Below are 17628 nucleotides of genomic sequence, written 5' to 3'. Positions count from 1 at the left end.
AAAGATCAGCCACTTTGAAGAAAAAAAATGGAATAACAAATAATTATGCAGCCATACACAGAAGTTTTGCCATGTCTCAATAAATAATACCACAAAAGAATAAATCTAAATATTTGTTTTAGTATATGTATATATAACTTTCTATATAAATGTTGGAACAATAATATGTCAAATGAAAGAAATTACTCTGGATTGATAGATAAAATATCACCATTTGATAACACTTAACAATGTAATAATTTATAAAACATACATATATTAGAAACAATTATCTAAGGGCATCAGGATTATGTAATACAGGGCATCCAGAAAGTATTCACTGCCCTTCACTTTTTCCACATTTTGTTATGTTACAACCAGTGGCGTAAGTTTGTCCTAGTTGCCTGGAGGCAATAAAAATATTGGAGTGTCCCCCATATGTATATATATATATATATATATATATATATATATATATATATATACCATGCAGTATGACCCGGCACTCCTTACGCTCCCCAGCGTTGTAGGAAACTTGCCCCCGTGCCTTCATCTCCTGGATACAACCACCATACAACAGCAGCAATGAGGGCACACTGGGAGACGTAGCAAGTGAGTTGAAGAAAAAAGTGCTTTAATAAATCTACGTTTCGGGGACGCAGCCCCTTCGTCCTGACGAAGGGGCTGCGTCCCCGAAACGTAGATTTATTAAAGCACTTTTTTCTTCAACTTACTTGCTACGTCTCCCAGTGCCGCCCTCATTGCTGCTGTTATATATATATATATATATATATAAAATTTGCTCCTGCATAGCAATCCTGAAGATTCTAACTATGTGAAGCTACTACAAAACCATTGCAACTAGGCAGGGTCCAGCCACACTCTACATAGATCTGCTCAGTCACTGACAATGCTGATTATTTCTCTGACAATTAATTTGCAAGTGTCATATCCAGGATTAGAACCCACAACCTATTACACTGGAAGCATGCACCTTACTGATGGAGATATCTGCTGTTGCATAGGAAGTATGAGAATTCTAACTATATGTTACTTGTAATTGTCAGAGAAATAACTTCATATAGTTAGAATTCTCATGCTTCCTTTATAGGAGCAAATAGCTTCATCAGTAAGGTGTCTTACTGATATCCATATATCAGTATATCTATAATAAAGAGGGTGTGATTTGTAAGGTATAGTAGCCAGTGGGGAAGTCGGCTATGGAAGAGTTATCGGCTGCTGTCAATTAACTTAATTGATTAATGTCTCTGAACATACGGAACAGGAGGAGAGGTGACCCCCTTCAAAGCAGAAGCCCGGCGGCAGCTGACAACATTTCCTCCAAGAGTTCTGCCTCTGATTACAACCGTGTTCCAAAATGGAATAACATAATTTTTTCCCCTCAAAATTCTACACACAATACCCCATAGTGACAATGTGAAAAAAGTTTTGAGATTTTTGCAAATTTATTAGAAAATAAAAAACTAAGAAATCACATGTAAATAAGTATTTAAAGCATTTGCTCAATACTTTGTTGATGCACCTTTGGCAGCAATTATAGCCTCAAGTTTTTTTGAATATGATGCCACAAGCTTGGCACACCTATCTTTGGGCAGTTTCGCCCATACCTCTTTGCAGCACCTCTCAAGCTCCATCAGTGCACTGCCATTCAGATCTCTCCAGAGATGTTCAATTGGATTCAAATCTGGACTCCTGAAGCCACTCCTTTGATATCTTGGCTATGTGCTTAGGGTCGATGTCCTGCTGAAAGATGAACCATCGCCCCAGTCTGAGGTTAAGAGCGCTCTGGAGCAGGTTTTCATCCTGGATGTCTCTGTACATTGCTGCATTCATCTTTCCCTCTCTCCTGACTAGTCTCCCAGTTCCTGCCACTGAAACACATCCCCACAGCATAATGCTGCCACCACCATGCTTTATTGTAGGGATGGTATTGACCTGTCGTGAGCGGTGCCTGGTTTCCATCAAACATGATGCCTGGCATTCACGCCAAACAGTTAAATCTTTGTCTCATCAGACCAGAGAATTTTGTTTCTCATGGTCTGAGAGTCCATAAACTCCAGGCGGGCTGCCATGTGATTTTTACTAAGGAGTGTCTTCCGTCTGGCCACTCTATCATACAGGCCTGATTGGTGGATTACTCCAGAGATGGTTGTCCTTCTGGAAGGGTCTCCACTCTCCACAGAGGAACGCTGTAACTCTGACAGAGTGACCATCGGGTTCTTGGTCACCTCCCTGACTAGGGCCCTTCTCCCCCGATCACTCAGTTTAGCTGTCCGGCCAACTCTAGGAAGAGTCCTAGTGGTACCAAACTTCTTCCATTTACAGATGATGGAGGCCACTGTGCTCATTTGGGTCCTCAAACCAGCAGATATTTTTCTATACCCTTCCCCAGATTTGTGCCTCGAGACAATCCTGTCCCGGAGGTCTACAGACAATTCATTTGACTTCATGCTTGGTTTGTGCTTAAACATGCACTGTCAAGTGTAGGACCTTATATAGACAGCTGTGTGCCTTTTCAAATCATCTCCAATCAATAGAATTTACCACAGGTGGACTCCAATTCAGCTGTAGGAACATCTCAATGATGATCAGTGGAAACAGGATTCACCTGAGCTCAATTTTGAGCTTCATGGCAAAGGCTGTGAATACTTATGTACATGTGATTTCTTAGTTTTTTATTTTTAATAAATTTGCAAAAATCTAAAAAAAACTTTTTTCATGTTGTCATTATGGGGTATTGTGTGTAGAATGTTGAGGGACAAAAAGATAATTTATTCCATTTTGGAATAAGGCTGTAACATTACAAAATGTGGAAAAAGTGAAGCGCTGTGAATACTTTTTGGGTGCACTGTAAATGAGTCCTCATAACATACTTATCTGTCCTTCATATGTCAATATCCGGATCTCATCCACGCCTCAAAGACAGGGCCAGCAAGAGATCAAATGGGCCCTGGTAGTAGAAGGAAAAACCTAATTTCATTGGTAGCCCCCTGTTGAAGCTGGGCACTGCCGGGAGGGCATAGTTATGTCTCCCTAGCACTCCAGGGCTCTGCCATCCCCTCTTGGTACCCCTTGTGACAGATGTACTGTTAACTCTAGGTTGAACCTTATTTTTTTCCTTGAAAAGGTACAGTCATGTGTTGCCAGGCAGCCACTAGAGCAGACTCTCAGCACAGATTCTGCAGAACAAATAATACTGGGAGCACCTGGACTGCTGGTGCTTATACATTTCAATCAGTAGCGTGTCTCTAGGCAAATAGCTAAGTGGCGTTATATCAACATTTATCGCTGCATTAACATATAATTGCCAATCTGATGCACTAGCTGTTGCGCTAATGATCCCATTGCCGTGGTCTGGGATGCAATATCCCATTATGTAAAGTTCCATTATTGTGGACCAAAATATAATAACTTTTTAGGCTGATTATTAGGACTTACAGTATCTTCTAAGACATACTGTAAAGAAGAATTTGAGCGATCACACTAAAACCCTGTGGTTGAGTTCAGATGGGTTCCTGCTCATTCTACAAATAAGTTGCGGTAAACGTGACTTGCTTGCCGCGAACAGTGTGCCCATTACTGTTCACGGGCATGTGTGTATGCATCTGCTCCCATTGAAAGCAATGGGAACAGTCACACACTGCAACTAGCAGCGGCAAGCTGCATATGATCACTGCCGAGTGCGTACGCATCGCAGCAGACAATTATATGCAGGATGAGCAGGAACACATCTGTATGAAGTACTGATGTATTCTCATTTAGGGCTGATTCATGTTTGTAAGTAAAGCAAAAAAAAAAAAAAAAAACAGGAACGTTGTGTCTGAAACAAACCATGTTGTCATGCAAGGTGAGCAAATCATACTTGCCTACCTGACCCTCTCCATGAGGGAGAAAATGCTCTGTTCCTGGACTTTCCTGGTAATGTAAGATTGCAATCACCTGTGGTGAGCTAGTTAATTGATAAGAAAGGTGTTTCACCACAGGTGATGGCATTCATACATTACCAGGAAAGTCCAGGAACAGAGCATTTTCTCCCTCATGGAGAGGGTCAGGTAGGCAAGTATGGAGCAAATGCAATTATATTTTTCTGTGCAAGGTAAATACAGGTCGCTTTTGCATGTAGCCGATAAATGTTAGATTGCTTTTTCTTCACACTGCAATTTAGATTTCAGTATGAACACACCACACCCAAATCTAATGCCATACAGTTTTACCCAGTTGCTTGCTTTTTTGCTTTACTTACAAATATGATTCAGACTCTTAGTACATAACACAGTTTTCCCACAGATAGCTGTATTTGCTGTGTTTTTTTGAATTATATTTTTAATGTGTTATTCATTTTTTTTCTATTAGTCAGGAGATAATTCTTTCATTTCCCACAGAGCTCTGCCAATATTTGTATATGTACTGTATCTTTTGTATACTGTATAGGTAAATGTATGACAGGAGTCTAAACTAATTTCATTACCTGATAGAGAAATTTTTAAATCTGTGTTTGATTGTTCTTCTCTTTAATTTACCTGGCCTTTAATTAACCACAGAACCCGTGTGATAAAACTCTCTCCGTAAATAACAGATGAGATGACAGTCTTGACTGGTGGCTGCATTAATTACATAACAACACTCTGAAGAAATATAGTTTTAAGATATCTTACCTGAATGACGCCTCCACCTTCACCATTACTACCAGCTAAAAACTGTGGCGGCAAAGCTATAATCTTCCCCAACCAGTCCAACATTACTGTCTCCAACTCTGTGCATGCCGGACTAGAAGCCTTGAATTTAGCAAATAAAAAGAAAAAAAATATATATATTTTTATTATTTTCTTTAGTTTTTATTTCCACAGAAAAGAGTGTCATAATGAAAACATTACAAGCATTGTAGTATAATTCTGAAAAACATCTACTTCACTAGCTCAGTTACTAGTTCTTAGGGATCTGCTGATCGTAGGAACCCAGTGCTGGTTGCTAATAACACAGGGGAGCCCTACTCTTTTTGTCCCCCATATTTCCAAAACCAACAACTGTTTGATGAAAATAGAGGTGGACCCCCAAGTTTTTTTTCCTGTATTTTAACAACCAGGACCAGCTCAAGAGACCCCGGTGCTGGATATGCTTTTGGGGGAAAGAGGTGGTGGTGGTGGGGACGTAATTTTTTTTATTTTTTTTTCAACACTTATTAATACCCAGAGTCCTGCATGGTTCTCAATGATCTGTGCAGGCTTCTGTCAAACTCACACCCTGTAATGAAACTTGTGAGTTTTCCTGCAGCAACAATATGATAAAAATCACATGGACTTGCATTTCAGATGAACTCACACCCTCCAGCTCGCAGACTATTACATACTGCAAGTTTCGGAACAAACTCATACTTGCAGCGAGATGATGCAAGAGAATGCTCACACAAAAACTCAGACTCTTACTACATTCCCTCCCTATGTGTGTGAAGTTTTGCTTGTAACTCATAAAGGGGGAGATGTACTAAGCCTTGGAGAGACAAGCAGAGAGAGATAAAGTACTGGCCAATCAGCACCTAACTGCCATGTTATAGTCTGTGTTCCGGTTGGTATTGGTTGGTATTTTATTTATCAATCTCCAATGCTTAGAACAGCTGTCTCTAATGAGCATATTTATCACAATTCAGATTTTTAATAAGGATGTCATAAATATATTACACATAAATTTACACAGTGAAAATTAGTATTTTCACAAAAATTTACCACTCTTCTCTTGCTGAAGAACTGGAAGCTGAGTCAGTGGTGGAAATTGTGAGTTGTGGGCTCAGGTGCAGAAATATAATTCCACCCCACCGCAAGGGGGAGGCAGAGGCTAACAGGGGGAGGCAGTGAATGACAGGGAGAGACAGTGGATGACAGGGGTACAAGCACATGCATGTTGTGGACAGTAGCGGATCTTGCCACGGGCAAGCAGGACTTTTGCCCGGGGCGCCGCCTTCCGGAGGGCGTCGGCGCCATCCGGAGGGCGCCGCACCATGGCAAGATCCGCTGCTGCTGTGCCCCCCGCTGCCGCTTCCCGCTGTCTGCTGTGAAGGGAAACCAGACGCTACGCGTCTAGTTTCCCTTCGTCGGCTGCCCGTTGTGAAGGGAAACTAGACGCTACACGTCTAGTTTCCCTTCGTGGAGAGGACCTTTACTGTAATGATGTGCGGTGCGCGTTGACGTCATCGCGCACCGCACAGCAAAGGTCCTCTCCACGAAGGGAACTAGACGCTTAGCGTCTAGTTTTCCTTCATGGAGAGGACCTTTGCTGTGCGGTGCGCGATGACGTCATCGTGCACCGCACATCCTACTACAGTACAGGGGGCATAACTGATCACGCCCCCTGTATAAAGCCACGCCCCCTAATGCCGCCCAGGCGCAAGAACCCCCCGGAACTGGCCCTGGTTGTGGAGAACAGTGGGCATGTACCCTGGGCAGGAGCACAGAGGCCTCTGTTCTGTCTGTGCTCAGTTTGGCACTCAGTCAGGCAGTCTCTGATAGTATCAGTTACACCAGATGTGAGCAGCCTTTAATTCACAGACAGCAGTGAATCAGAAATAATGTGCAGCTGTCTGTTAATTAGGGGCAGTATGTGGCTGTAATCATCAGCACTGGTTTGCAGGGGAGCTAGGGGATAATTTATTGCTGCTCTGGGCAGCAGGAGGCCCATTAGTCCACAGGGTCCCGGGTGCAATGAACCTGCTGCACCCCTGGTAGCTCCGCCTCTGAGCAGAGTGATAGTTTACGGGGCCAAGCTCAGGAAAGGTTTGGTAAATCTGACTGCATAGCATAGGACTGATTTGTGGTTGGAAACGAAGGGACCACGGTAGATATCTGAGATATCTGCATGATCCCTCCATAGTACATCCGGGGGCTTCTTAATATTTGAGGTTACCCAACAAATTTTATTTGGAAAATAGGTTCCTAATACCCCATTTACATAATTCAACAAAGGTTTTTGCCAGGGCTTGCGGCTTGACTCGGGTCTCTGCTATGTGTGAACTGAGTCAGATGTCCCAGGTCTGGGACCCTGCTCGCTACCATCCTGGGATGGGCTCAGGTTGCCTGCAGAGTGAAAGGCATTACCTGGGTCAAAATGAAACAGGTCATGCCTAAAAGGAGTTGACTGGAAGAGAAATTATCTTCAAGCATCCACTGTAAGCCGGAAGACCTGGGACACTGGGAGACCCATGTACAGTGTGAAGGGTGTAAGTACGGGAACCCCAGCTTCAACATGTGCTCAATGTCCCAGGTCCGAGCTGGGTTAAAGCCGGGGTTTATGTGTGAAAGGGTTATATCAATAACATTTCTAGTTTGTCTGTCATTTTATTATACTATAAATGACAGCTTTCCTAGGCTAATATTTGTGAATGACAAACACTGATCTACAATTGCATACTGTATGTGACATATAACAGCTGATGCATTTAAGATTTAGGTTATGTAGTTAAAGAAATATTTACAAATAACATGATTTTCTTATTTAAGAACAGGATTATATGTCAAATATAAACTGGTGAGCTTGTGACTTGGCGATACTGTACATTCATATAAACCAGTATATAAACAGCACCAACAAAGTGCTGTCAGTAGCAGCAAATTTGTTAGCAGTTGGGCAAAATCATGTGCACTGCAGGTGGGGCAGATATAACGTGCAGAGAGAGTTGGATTGGGGTGGGTTATTTTGTTTCTGTGCAGGGTAAATAGTAGATTTCAGTTTGAACACACCACACCCAAATCTAACTCTCTCTGCACGTTATATCTGCCCCCCCCCCCCCTGCAGTGCACATGATTTTGCTCAACTGCTAGCAAATTTGCTGCTACAATCAGGTCTGAATTATCCCCTATGTTTGTTACAGGTGTATTAATACAGTACACCTTGCAATACGTAAAACCTATTTTAAATAATAACTTCTGTGGCGACTCATCAGAAAGTCTACCTGGCTTCCCCAGAGACAACAGCAGCAGCTGAGCATGCACAGCAGAACCTTTCTTGCACATTTTGGCATATAGGGCCTAATTCAAGGTTGAGGTGGTCATTCCGAGTTGTTCGCTCGCTAGCAGTTTTTAGCAGCCGTGCAAACACTATGCCGCCGCCCACTGGGAGTGTATTTTAGCTTAGCAGAAGTGCGAACGAAAGGATCGCAGAGCGGCTACAAAATATTTTTGTGCAGTTTCAGAGTAGCTTCAGACCTACTCAGCGCTTGCGATCACTTCAGACTGTTCAGTTCCTGTTTTGACGTCACGAACACACCCTGCGTTTGCCAAGCCACGCCTGCGTTTTTTCCTGGCATGCCTGCGTTTTTTCGAACACTCTCTGAAAACGGTCAGTTGCCACCCAGAAACACCCACTTCATGTCAATCACTCTGCGGTCAGCAGTGCGACTGAAAAGCTTCAATAGACCTTGTGTGAAACTACATTGTTCTTTGTAATAGTACGACGCGCATGCGCATTGCGCCGCATATGCAGAAGTGCCATTTTTTTGACTCATCGCTGCTCAGCGACCGAAAGCAGCTAGCGATCAACTCGGAATGACCACCTGAATGCAAATGTATTAGCAAAAGCATAGTTTCAATCAATTGCAAAGTGAACGCAAATCTGCACACAAAAAACGTGCACGCCCACAGTGTAAAATTACAAAAAAAATCCAAGTACACAAAATAGGAGTCACCCTGTGCAAACTAGCGTTAGAAGCAATTATACTGCAGTTTGTTGCATATTAGCGTTCATTTGCACTAAGAGAACCTCTGCCTTAGTGTTTCCAGTAAATTAAACTACAAACACACTGTAATGTGCATATGTTACTAATGTCCTAAATTGTAAAGTGTAATGGACCCAGTCCCAGCTGGCTCGCGCGGAGTACTTTTTGACAGCCTGATTCAGGGGGTAATTCCAAGTTGATCGCAGCAGGAATTTTTTTAGCAGTTGGGCAAAACCATGTGCACTGCAGGGGAGGCAGATATAACATGTGCAGAAAGAGTTAGATTTGGGTGGGTTATTTTGTTCCTGTGCAGGGTAAATACTGGCTGCTTTATTTTTACACTGCAAATTGAACACACCACACCCAAATCAGTCTGCACATGTTAAATCTGCCTCCCCTGCAGTGCACATGGTTTTGCCTAACTGCTAACAAAATTCCTGCTGCGATCAACTTGGAATTACCCCCTCAGTGCGTAAGTGCAAAGGGGCAGGAAAGAACTATGTTATCACCTATACAGCATGCTGCCTGGATTCCCAATAGAGATGTAAAACTGGACATCACATATTATTGTGAAACATAGTCCCTCTTGTTATATGTGTTTTTGCTTATCGGGGAATAATATCTCTAGCCTGATGTTTTGTACAGAATGCAAATGACGGTGTGTATGTGTATACTATATATATAGATAGATATATAGATATATATTATATTTATTATTATATATATATATATATATATATATATATATATATATATATATATATATATATATAATTTATTTATTTATTTTTGAGTGATAGTGAGACCTTTGTTTTCCGATGCTCAATGTACACAAACTTTGTTTAATATACAAAGGTATTAAAAATATTGTATTAAATGACATTCAGGCTGAGTATAAGTTGTATATGAAACATAAATTAATTGTGTGTATGTATACAAACTTTGTTTAATGCACAAAGTTATTAAAAATATTGGCTAAAAGTAACTTCAGGCTGTGTATATAAGGTGTATATGAGACATACATGTATTCTGTGCTTAGACTTGGGTCCCATCACCATGATATCTCATTATGGTATGCAATTATTCCAAAATACAGAAAAATCCGATATCCAAAATACTTCTGGTCCCAAGCATTTTGGATAAGGGATACTCAACCTGTATATTGGTTATTGTGTTATAGTTTGTAAAATAATGTTCCCCCCATGTCAGGGCCAGATTAAGCCTTGGGGTTGCCTGGGGCACTTAAGACAGGAGGGCCCCGATGGAAGGTGTGGGATGTATATTAAATTATGCATACCTCCCAATATGACCCATTCCAGGAGGGACACAATGCTCTCTACCTGGACTTCCCACTTAATATATGATTGGCGTCACCTGTGTTAAACTATTTAATTGATAAGAAAGGTGTTTCAACACAGATGATTGCAATCATAAATTAAGAAGGAAGTCCAGGTAGAGAGCATGTTGTCTCTCCTGGAATGGGTCATGGTGGGAGGTATGGATTGTGTATATAAAATTGAAAACAATGGTGTATATTAATTTTAACTAATAGTTTAAAAATGCCTGGGTACTGTTTATAGCTCCACCTAATTGAAAGACAACTATTTTCTAAAAAAATTTTTGTAGTGGAACTAATACAACTTAACCTTAAAATACACATAGAAAAATAAGATAATTTAGCTAGTGATGTCAGTGTGCTCTGACCAGGGGGCCCCTGACAAAGGGGGGCCTGGGGTACAGTATGCCGTGCATCCCCTCTTTAATCTGGCTATGCCCCATGTGACTGCTCAGATAACCTATGTGTTTTCTGTTGGGTAGATTCAGCCAGTCTCAGCTGTCAGCCCATACACCCCCCTCATTCTTCTCTACACAATGGATTCCAGGCCACATAGTCGGATTAATTAAGTAAGGTTAATTTAGTTAACAGCTAGTGTGGCCCATGGGACATGCCTGAACATGTGAAAGTAGGTCTGATCTGAAACTGTTCTGTAGTCAGCCCCTTAATGTAACTCACCCAATACAGAGCCAGGGGGTGTCGCCTCATGGTAGGAAAGACAAAGGTTTTATAATAGCAAACGGGGGGGCTATTAGGGGAGTGCAGTGGAGTTCCTGGCCTGAGAGGAATGATGTGTTTTTGCTTCTGAAAGCAACTGGTTGGATAGCGCTTCCAGTATGCTGAAGCCTAGAAGCATTGTTGTTATCCTCTGGTTTCAAAAAGGCTACTGGACGTGCACCGAAGATGAGGCTGCCAGTGTGCTGAGAGAGGATCGTGTCTGGACACATTGTGGACACTGGATGACAAGCTTTTCCTGGAAGTGCAGGCTTGTTGGCTCTGCCTACAGATACTCCCTCATACATCTGTAATCCTATACTTTTGTGGGGACCTAGTAAGTGAGATACCATCCTGGCATGTAATAGATACTGTTTTAGTGTACTGTGCATGTATGTTTATAATAAAGGGCATTTGCCATTTTACTAAACTGTTTACCTGAGTGATCAGAGAATCCATATCCTCACATAAAGCATGAACAGTTTGAATGATGCACTTACCAACATAAGCTAAACAAAGGAATAAACCTGAAATTCAGCATGCATAAGGGTCAAAAACATGCAGCTAAAATGGTGAGGCAGCATACAAGCTGTGTGTGATTATACTAAACAACATCAGCTGTGTGCGATTATTCACTAATTGTGCAGCTATTGCATCAATCATTGATGTTACTTCTGCCATTATAGTGACTTGCACTTGTGCCTAGCTCTATAACTGCCTGGGCCGCAGCGGCTGCATGTGACATCATGCAGCTGCCGCGGTCCGCCCCTGGCACGGTCCGGCCACGCCTGCGTTGGCTGGACCGCACCCCTTAAACGGCAGCTTAATGCCGCCGTCCCGACCAGCAACCATCTCTGCCTGTCAATCAGGCAGAGGTGATCGCTAGCTAAAGACAACCGTCGGCTGTCTGGCATGCACAATTCAGAGATGATTGCTGCTGTGCGAAAACGCACAGCACCGATCAGGTCTGAATTAGCCCCCGAGTCTGATTCTGTATACGAAGTGCTACAATGCAACAGCGGCAGCGTTTTTTCATGCCAAGTTCTGTTGTGCTTCATATATAGACTCAAGTGGCATCCAGATATACAAGTGTTGTATATCAAAATGAGGGCAGTCTCATGAAGCAGTTTTGTTGCATCGCATTGCAACAAAGACATACATTTGTACAAATATACACTTAACTGATCAGCATCTCTCTCACTCTCTCTCTGTATGTATGTATGTATGTATATATATATATATATATATATATTTGTATAAAAATCTTCTAGATGACCCTAAATTGCTTCCCATACTTAAGAGACCTACAGTAAGATATTATAATTTATTCTCCGCTGTAATGAAGTCAAAATAATCCTTAATATTATACAATATATATTATCTGGTATTTAACAGTCAGCATTTTCAGTGAAGCTTACCCAGGTAAAGCCGATGCACCCAATAGCCCCACACAGCATATCTGCCAGCAAGGCTGGGTATGAATTGGCAGAAGGAAAGTATGCAAAAAAATAAGGACTGTGCCAGTGAGTTACCTGTGAAGAATAATAAATGTTTAGCTGGCTAAAATATAAAGTATATATCAGTAAATAATTCAGGTTTTGTACATATAAAAATTGTAATTGAATGCAAATTTACTTCTATCAAAATGTAAATATAACATTCCCCCTAATCTAGTGTTTTTTTCTTACAGGTATCAATAGGAACATGGAACATCCTAATATCATTCCAAGTGTATGCAGATTGGCACATTTTAAGATACAAATTATCATAAAACACTACTTGCTAACTGCATCTATAAACTCCAGAAAGTACTATAACAAATATTTTCTTCATTTTGAGAAGGTAATTGAGGAAAAGCAATCTATATTTTAACTGAAAAGGGGATATTTTGAGGAAAATGGGGGCAAAGTTATTGAGTCTTATTTTTTTATTAGGACAAATAGGAGTTATGCCGTAGGAATTAAAGGAGAAATTATGCAGTCTAAATGGGTATTTTCAGCAGAGATAAGTATTCTACCTTTTAGAGAAACTCCCAGGCAAGGATAGCCAAGTCTTCATTATATTCACATCCATTCATGTCAGTATCATCTACTACCATCATAGTCATTACCAATACTAGTGTATACAGTATATTATAGGTAAAGGGTGCACAGCGCACATGGGACCCTGACTCAAGAGGGTTCCTGTAGTAGGTTCTCCCACCAACAGTGGTGCCATCTTGTGTGATATGTTCACAAAGATGATGCCATGCAGGCTGAACTGCTATGAGAAATTGTGGGACCCAGGATTGACAAAATAGGCATCCCCCGCCCAAACACATTGGTCCACGACAGGGAAAAAAAACACATTGGCCACCACAGGAAAATACAAAGTATTGTATGTCCCTGGGCTGGGGTGAATATCTATGTCTAGGGGGCTGGGGGATAGGAGGGGAGTGTATGTTCTGGGGTTGGGGGTGTATGTCCCTGGGCTGGAGGGTTACTGTACAGTATGTCCGTGGGGCCAGGGGGTGGGGTGGTTATTCTTTGGGGCAAGGGATGTTGAGTGGGTAGTGAGTGTACATCCCTAGGGCCTGGGGTGGTAGGTGTCTGGTAGTGTATAGTACAGCTTATTAATTTCACTACATGCCAAGAATCGTCAGTTTCTCTGGGAAGGATGAACTTGATAGAGGTGTTTTGTACAGAAATGAGGCCACCTGCTGTGACTTGCAGGTGCAGCATTCCCCATTAAGCCACACCTCCTAACAGCAAGGCCAGGCCCCCTAATTTTAAGCATGCGCAAAGGTCCCTCTTTCTGAGATAAAGAAGTTGGGAGGTATGCTAACAGCCAGATAATGATCTGTTAACAAAACTTCTTCTAATAGCGTGATACCCAGGTAAGTATGAAATATAACCTGGATTTCACTTCTTACCAGAACTTGGTGTATGGATGATGTGCCCAACACAGGTTTCACTATTGTCGCACAGAGAGGTGAAGAGGTGTACTTATACAAAGAATATTAATGTTGCAGCTTGACTGAAGTAATATGTAGATTTATTGTCTTATGCTGGCCATACAACAGGTCGATATCATGTACGGATACACAATATTGATGAATCAATTGACGCATTGTGTGCACATTGTGCATGTTTTATGCATGATTACAATCTGATGCGTGGCCCTGTGGGTCGCACATCGCATCAAATGATCATACGTCACAATATTGATGCATCAATTGACGCATTGTGTGCACATTGTGCATGTTTTATGCATGATTACAATCTGATGCGTGGTCCTGTGGGTTGCACATCGCATCAAATGATCATACGTGCAGCCCATATTATCTGTTGTAATTATATGCACATCATACCATGTTTGATGTACACACGATGCATCGTATGATTTTAAGTGGCATTTCCCAAGTTTTTAACGACTGTTTAACGACCTGCCGTGTGTCCAAACCACCAAATCGTGTGTCCAGAGCTGCCGGGGGAATTGAAGGGAAATCGTGCCTGGAATCGGATCGGATGCTGGTCGTCCTGGTGTATAGCCAGCATTAGTATCACTTCTGAGTGAAATTAAGAAAAGTTCCTAAATATTACAACATGTGTGTATATATAAATATTTGCAACAGTTACAATGTCCAATAAAAACATCACAATCTGTATTACAAATGTACACCTACGACAACCATAATTATTTTTATTTCAGTGGAAGCTCAACTGGCTGGAAGAACCTCTCGTTAATTGTCACAAAGCATTATACCTTACATTAAAAGCTTGGTAATATTACACTTCAAAAAAAAAAACAACCCTTCTAAAGCAGAACAATTTACTCATACATATGACCAATTTGACGCAATACCCAAATACCCCAAAATAAGAAAAACAATAGTTTACACCATGGATCTTCAACCTGTGGCCCTCCAGCAGCTGTGGAACTATGTATCTCAGCATGCCCTGCCACAGTTTTGCTATTAAGGCATACTAAAATTGAGTCAGGGCATGCTGGGATGTGTAGTTAAGCGCCTTGAGTCCTATTGGAGAAAGAGCGCTATATAAATAAAATTATTATTATTATTATTATTATTAGTAGTTCCACAGCAGCTGGAGGGCCTCAGGTTCAATACCTGTGGTTTACACTATAAGCATATTTTTCAAGAAACAGTACAGTCACTTATAATTACTCTAACCTTGAGGCTTCATAACATATAGTAACGCAGTTAAGCGGAAATACTCCCGGTGGTGCAATTCCTAGAATTAACAATCATCCTGATTTTATGTCTCCATGATGAATAGCAAATGGGTAATTTTGGAAACTACTAAGTTTGTCCCTAGGCTGAAGTTAATGTTGCTTCGTTCTGAGTAGAAGTAATTGTCCCCTCTGTTATCTTCTCTCAATTGATACTTTCTAGTTTCTTTTGTCAATTGGCAACAAAGTTTCTGTTTTGGGTCTCCAAACTCAGTGTTTTTGAAGATTTTGACAATTTTATCCTCTCACTGCTCTCTGACTGGAGGCTGATAAAGTGCTTACTGTCTCTCCCTCTATGATAAAGTAAAAATGTGTTTCAGTCTGCACTTCCCTGTTTAAACATGTACCAAATACACCATAGTAATGGCTGAGAAGTTTTAAGTGAGTACACACAACATGCACCACATCAAAAAAAGAAATTAAAATACTGAGCTTGTTTCAATCTTAATCTGAACAATCCGACTCCTCTTCCAAGTGGCTCGTTGGTGTAAATAGGAGCACCTGGCGTTCAGCGAATAATGGATCTGAAACAATAACACGTTCCTTCCTCACAGATGCTTGTTACAGCAGTAGTGGGAGAAGCACAAAGATGACAAAGATGAAGCACAAAGATGACAGTGATAGTGCAGTAGTCTAGACCAGCGGTGGCCAACCCACGTCTCTCAAGCCGCATGCGGCTCTTTCATCCTCCGCATGCGGCTCGATCGGCTCCCGGCCACCGCTGCCCGACACACAGCAACTTCTAAGGCTTAGAAATTGCTGTGTGTTAATCTAAGGTCTCTCCGGTGTGTGAGGAGAGGGGAGGAGAGCGCAGCGCGCGCCTCTCCTGCCCCTCTGACTCCTGCGGCAGTGTCTATCTTCAATTCAGTGCCGGCCCATGAGCCAATCAGAGCACGCGGTCCAGCAGCTAAGTTCCTGATTGGCTGCTGGACCGTGAGCTCTGATTGGCTCATGGGCCGGCGCTGAATTAAAGATAGACACCGCCGCCGGAGTCAGAGGAACAGGAGAAGTGCGCGCTGTGCTCCTCTCCCCTCACAGCAGCAGCACGGTGAGCAGCACTTTGGGGGGGGGGGGGGGGCACTGAAGGGGCATGTGGATCTGCACTGGGGGCATAGCTGGCACTGTGGGGACATGTGGATCTGCACTGGGGGCATAGTTGGCACTGTGGGGGCATGTGGATCTGCACTGGGGACATAACTGGCACCGTGGGGGCATGTGGATCTGCACTGGGAGCATATCTATCACTGTGGGGGCATATCTGGCACTGTGGGGGCATGTGTATCTGCACTGGGGGTATATCTAGCACTGTAAGACATGTGTAGCTGGCACTGGGGGCATATCTGGCACTGTAAAGACATGTGTATCTGCACTGGGGGCATATCTGGCACTGTGGGGGCATGTGTCTCTGTACTGGGGGCATATCTGGCACTGTGTGGACATGTGTATCTGGCACTGGGGGCATAGCTGGCACTGTGTGGACATGTGTATCTGGCACTGGGGGCATAGCTGGCACTGTAAGGACATGTATAGCTGGCACTATGGAGACATGTGTATCTGGAACTGGGGGCATATCTGGCACTGGGGGGGCATGTGTATCTGGCACTGGGGACATAGCTGGCACTGTGTGGACATGTGTATCTGGCACTGGGGGCATAGCTGGCACTGTAAGGACATGTATAGCTGGCACTGTGGAGACATGTGTATCTGGAACTGGGGGCATATCTGGCACTGGGGGGGCATGTGTATCTGGCACTGGGAGCATAGCTGGCACTGTGGGGACATGTGTATCTGGCACTGGGGGCATAGCTGGCACTGTGGGGGCATGTGTATCTGGTACTGTGGGGGCATATATTTATCTGGCCCTGTGTGGACATATGTGTATCTGGCACTGTGGAGAGGGGTATATGTATCTGCCACTGTGGAGGGACCCATTTTTTGGCAGTTTTATATGTACAGTATGTAGCACTGTACTGGGGCATTATATGTATGTGGCACTGTACAACATGACTAAAAATGGGGTTATGACACAAGGTCATACTCCTACAAATGTCATACCGAAAGGTGCGCACACAAGAATGGGGTGTGGCTTTGTGAAAACTAGGCCACGCCCCCATGATACTGGCTCTTGCCCTTTACTACGGATCTTTTCTGGCTCTTTGCCTCTGACTGGTTGGCCACCCCTGGTCTAGACAAAACAAGACCATTTAATACAATACAATAAAGTTGCACTTACAAAACAGATAATTAAAATCGCATCAACACATTCCCATTGGCAAACACAGGAACATTGCACACATCTCACGGAGTCCCACAGGTGTTCAATGTGGTATCAGCGGCTACAGTTCCGGAATCTGCAGTCACCCCTCCAAAGCGATCGTGCAGCTCCACCTAATGTCCACACCAATGGGAATTCCCAATGACCACACTTAACGCGTTTCGGATCTCACCGGATCCTTCATCAGAAGTGTGGTAAGTGTCCCTCAGTCCTCCTTTTAAAAGACTCTTTGATTAGTCTAATGTGTAACAGCTGTGTGCGGAGTTCCATTTCCTGAGTCTCAGGCTAAAATGACGTCACCCATAAGTTTACATGCGTTCCAGCGCTGGTCTGCGTTCCATTGATGTATTCCATGGGCACCACTTACTTCCT

General features: G+C 42.8%; 1 protein-coding gene across 3 annotated transcripts in view; it reads right to left on the bottom strand.

Moving 5' to 3' along the window:
* The window catches only part of DDC (dopa decarboxylase), a 255892-nt gene that overhangs the window by 191453 nt on the left and 46811 nt on the right, over positions 1-17628 (bottom strand). For all 3 annotated transcript variants that reach the window (XM_063922623.1, XM_063922624.1, XM_063922625.1), the window contains 2 exons: positions 12170-12283; positions 4656-4775 (listed from right to left, as the gene is read on the bottom strand). In XM_063922623.1, the coding sequence (XP_063778693.1) occupies positions 4656-4775; positions 12170-12283 (234 nt within the window). The remainder of the gene's footprint in view (positions 1-4655; positions 4776-12169; positions 12284-17628) is intronic.

This window comes from Pseudophryne corroboree, chromosome 5 (assembly GCF_028390025.1).
Source record: "Pseudophryne corroboree isolate aPseCor3 chromosome 5, aPseCor3.hap2, whole genome shotgun sequence".
In the NCBI taxonomy this organism is placed as follows: Eukaryota; Metazoa; Chordata; class Amphibia; order Anura; family Myobatrachidae; genus Pseudophryne; species Pseudophryne corroboree.
This window is presented reverse-complemented; position numbering and strand designations above follow the sequence as displayed.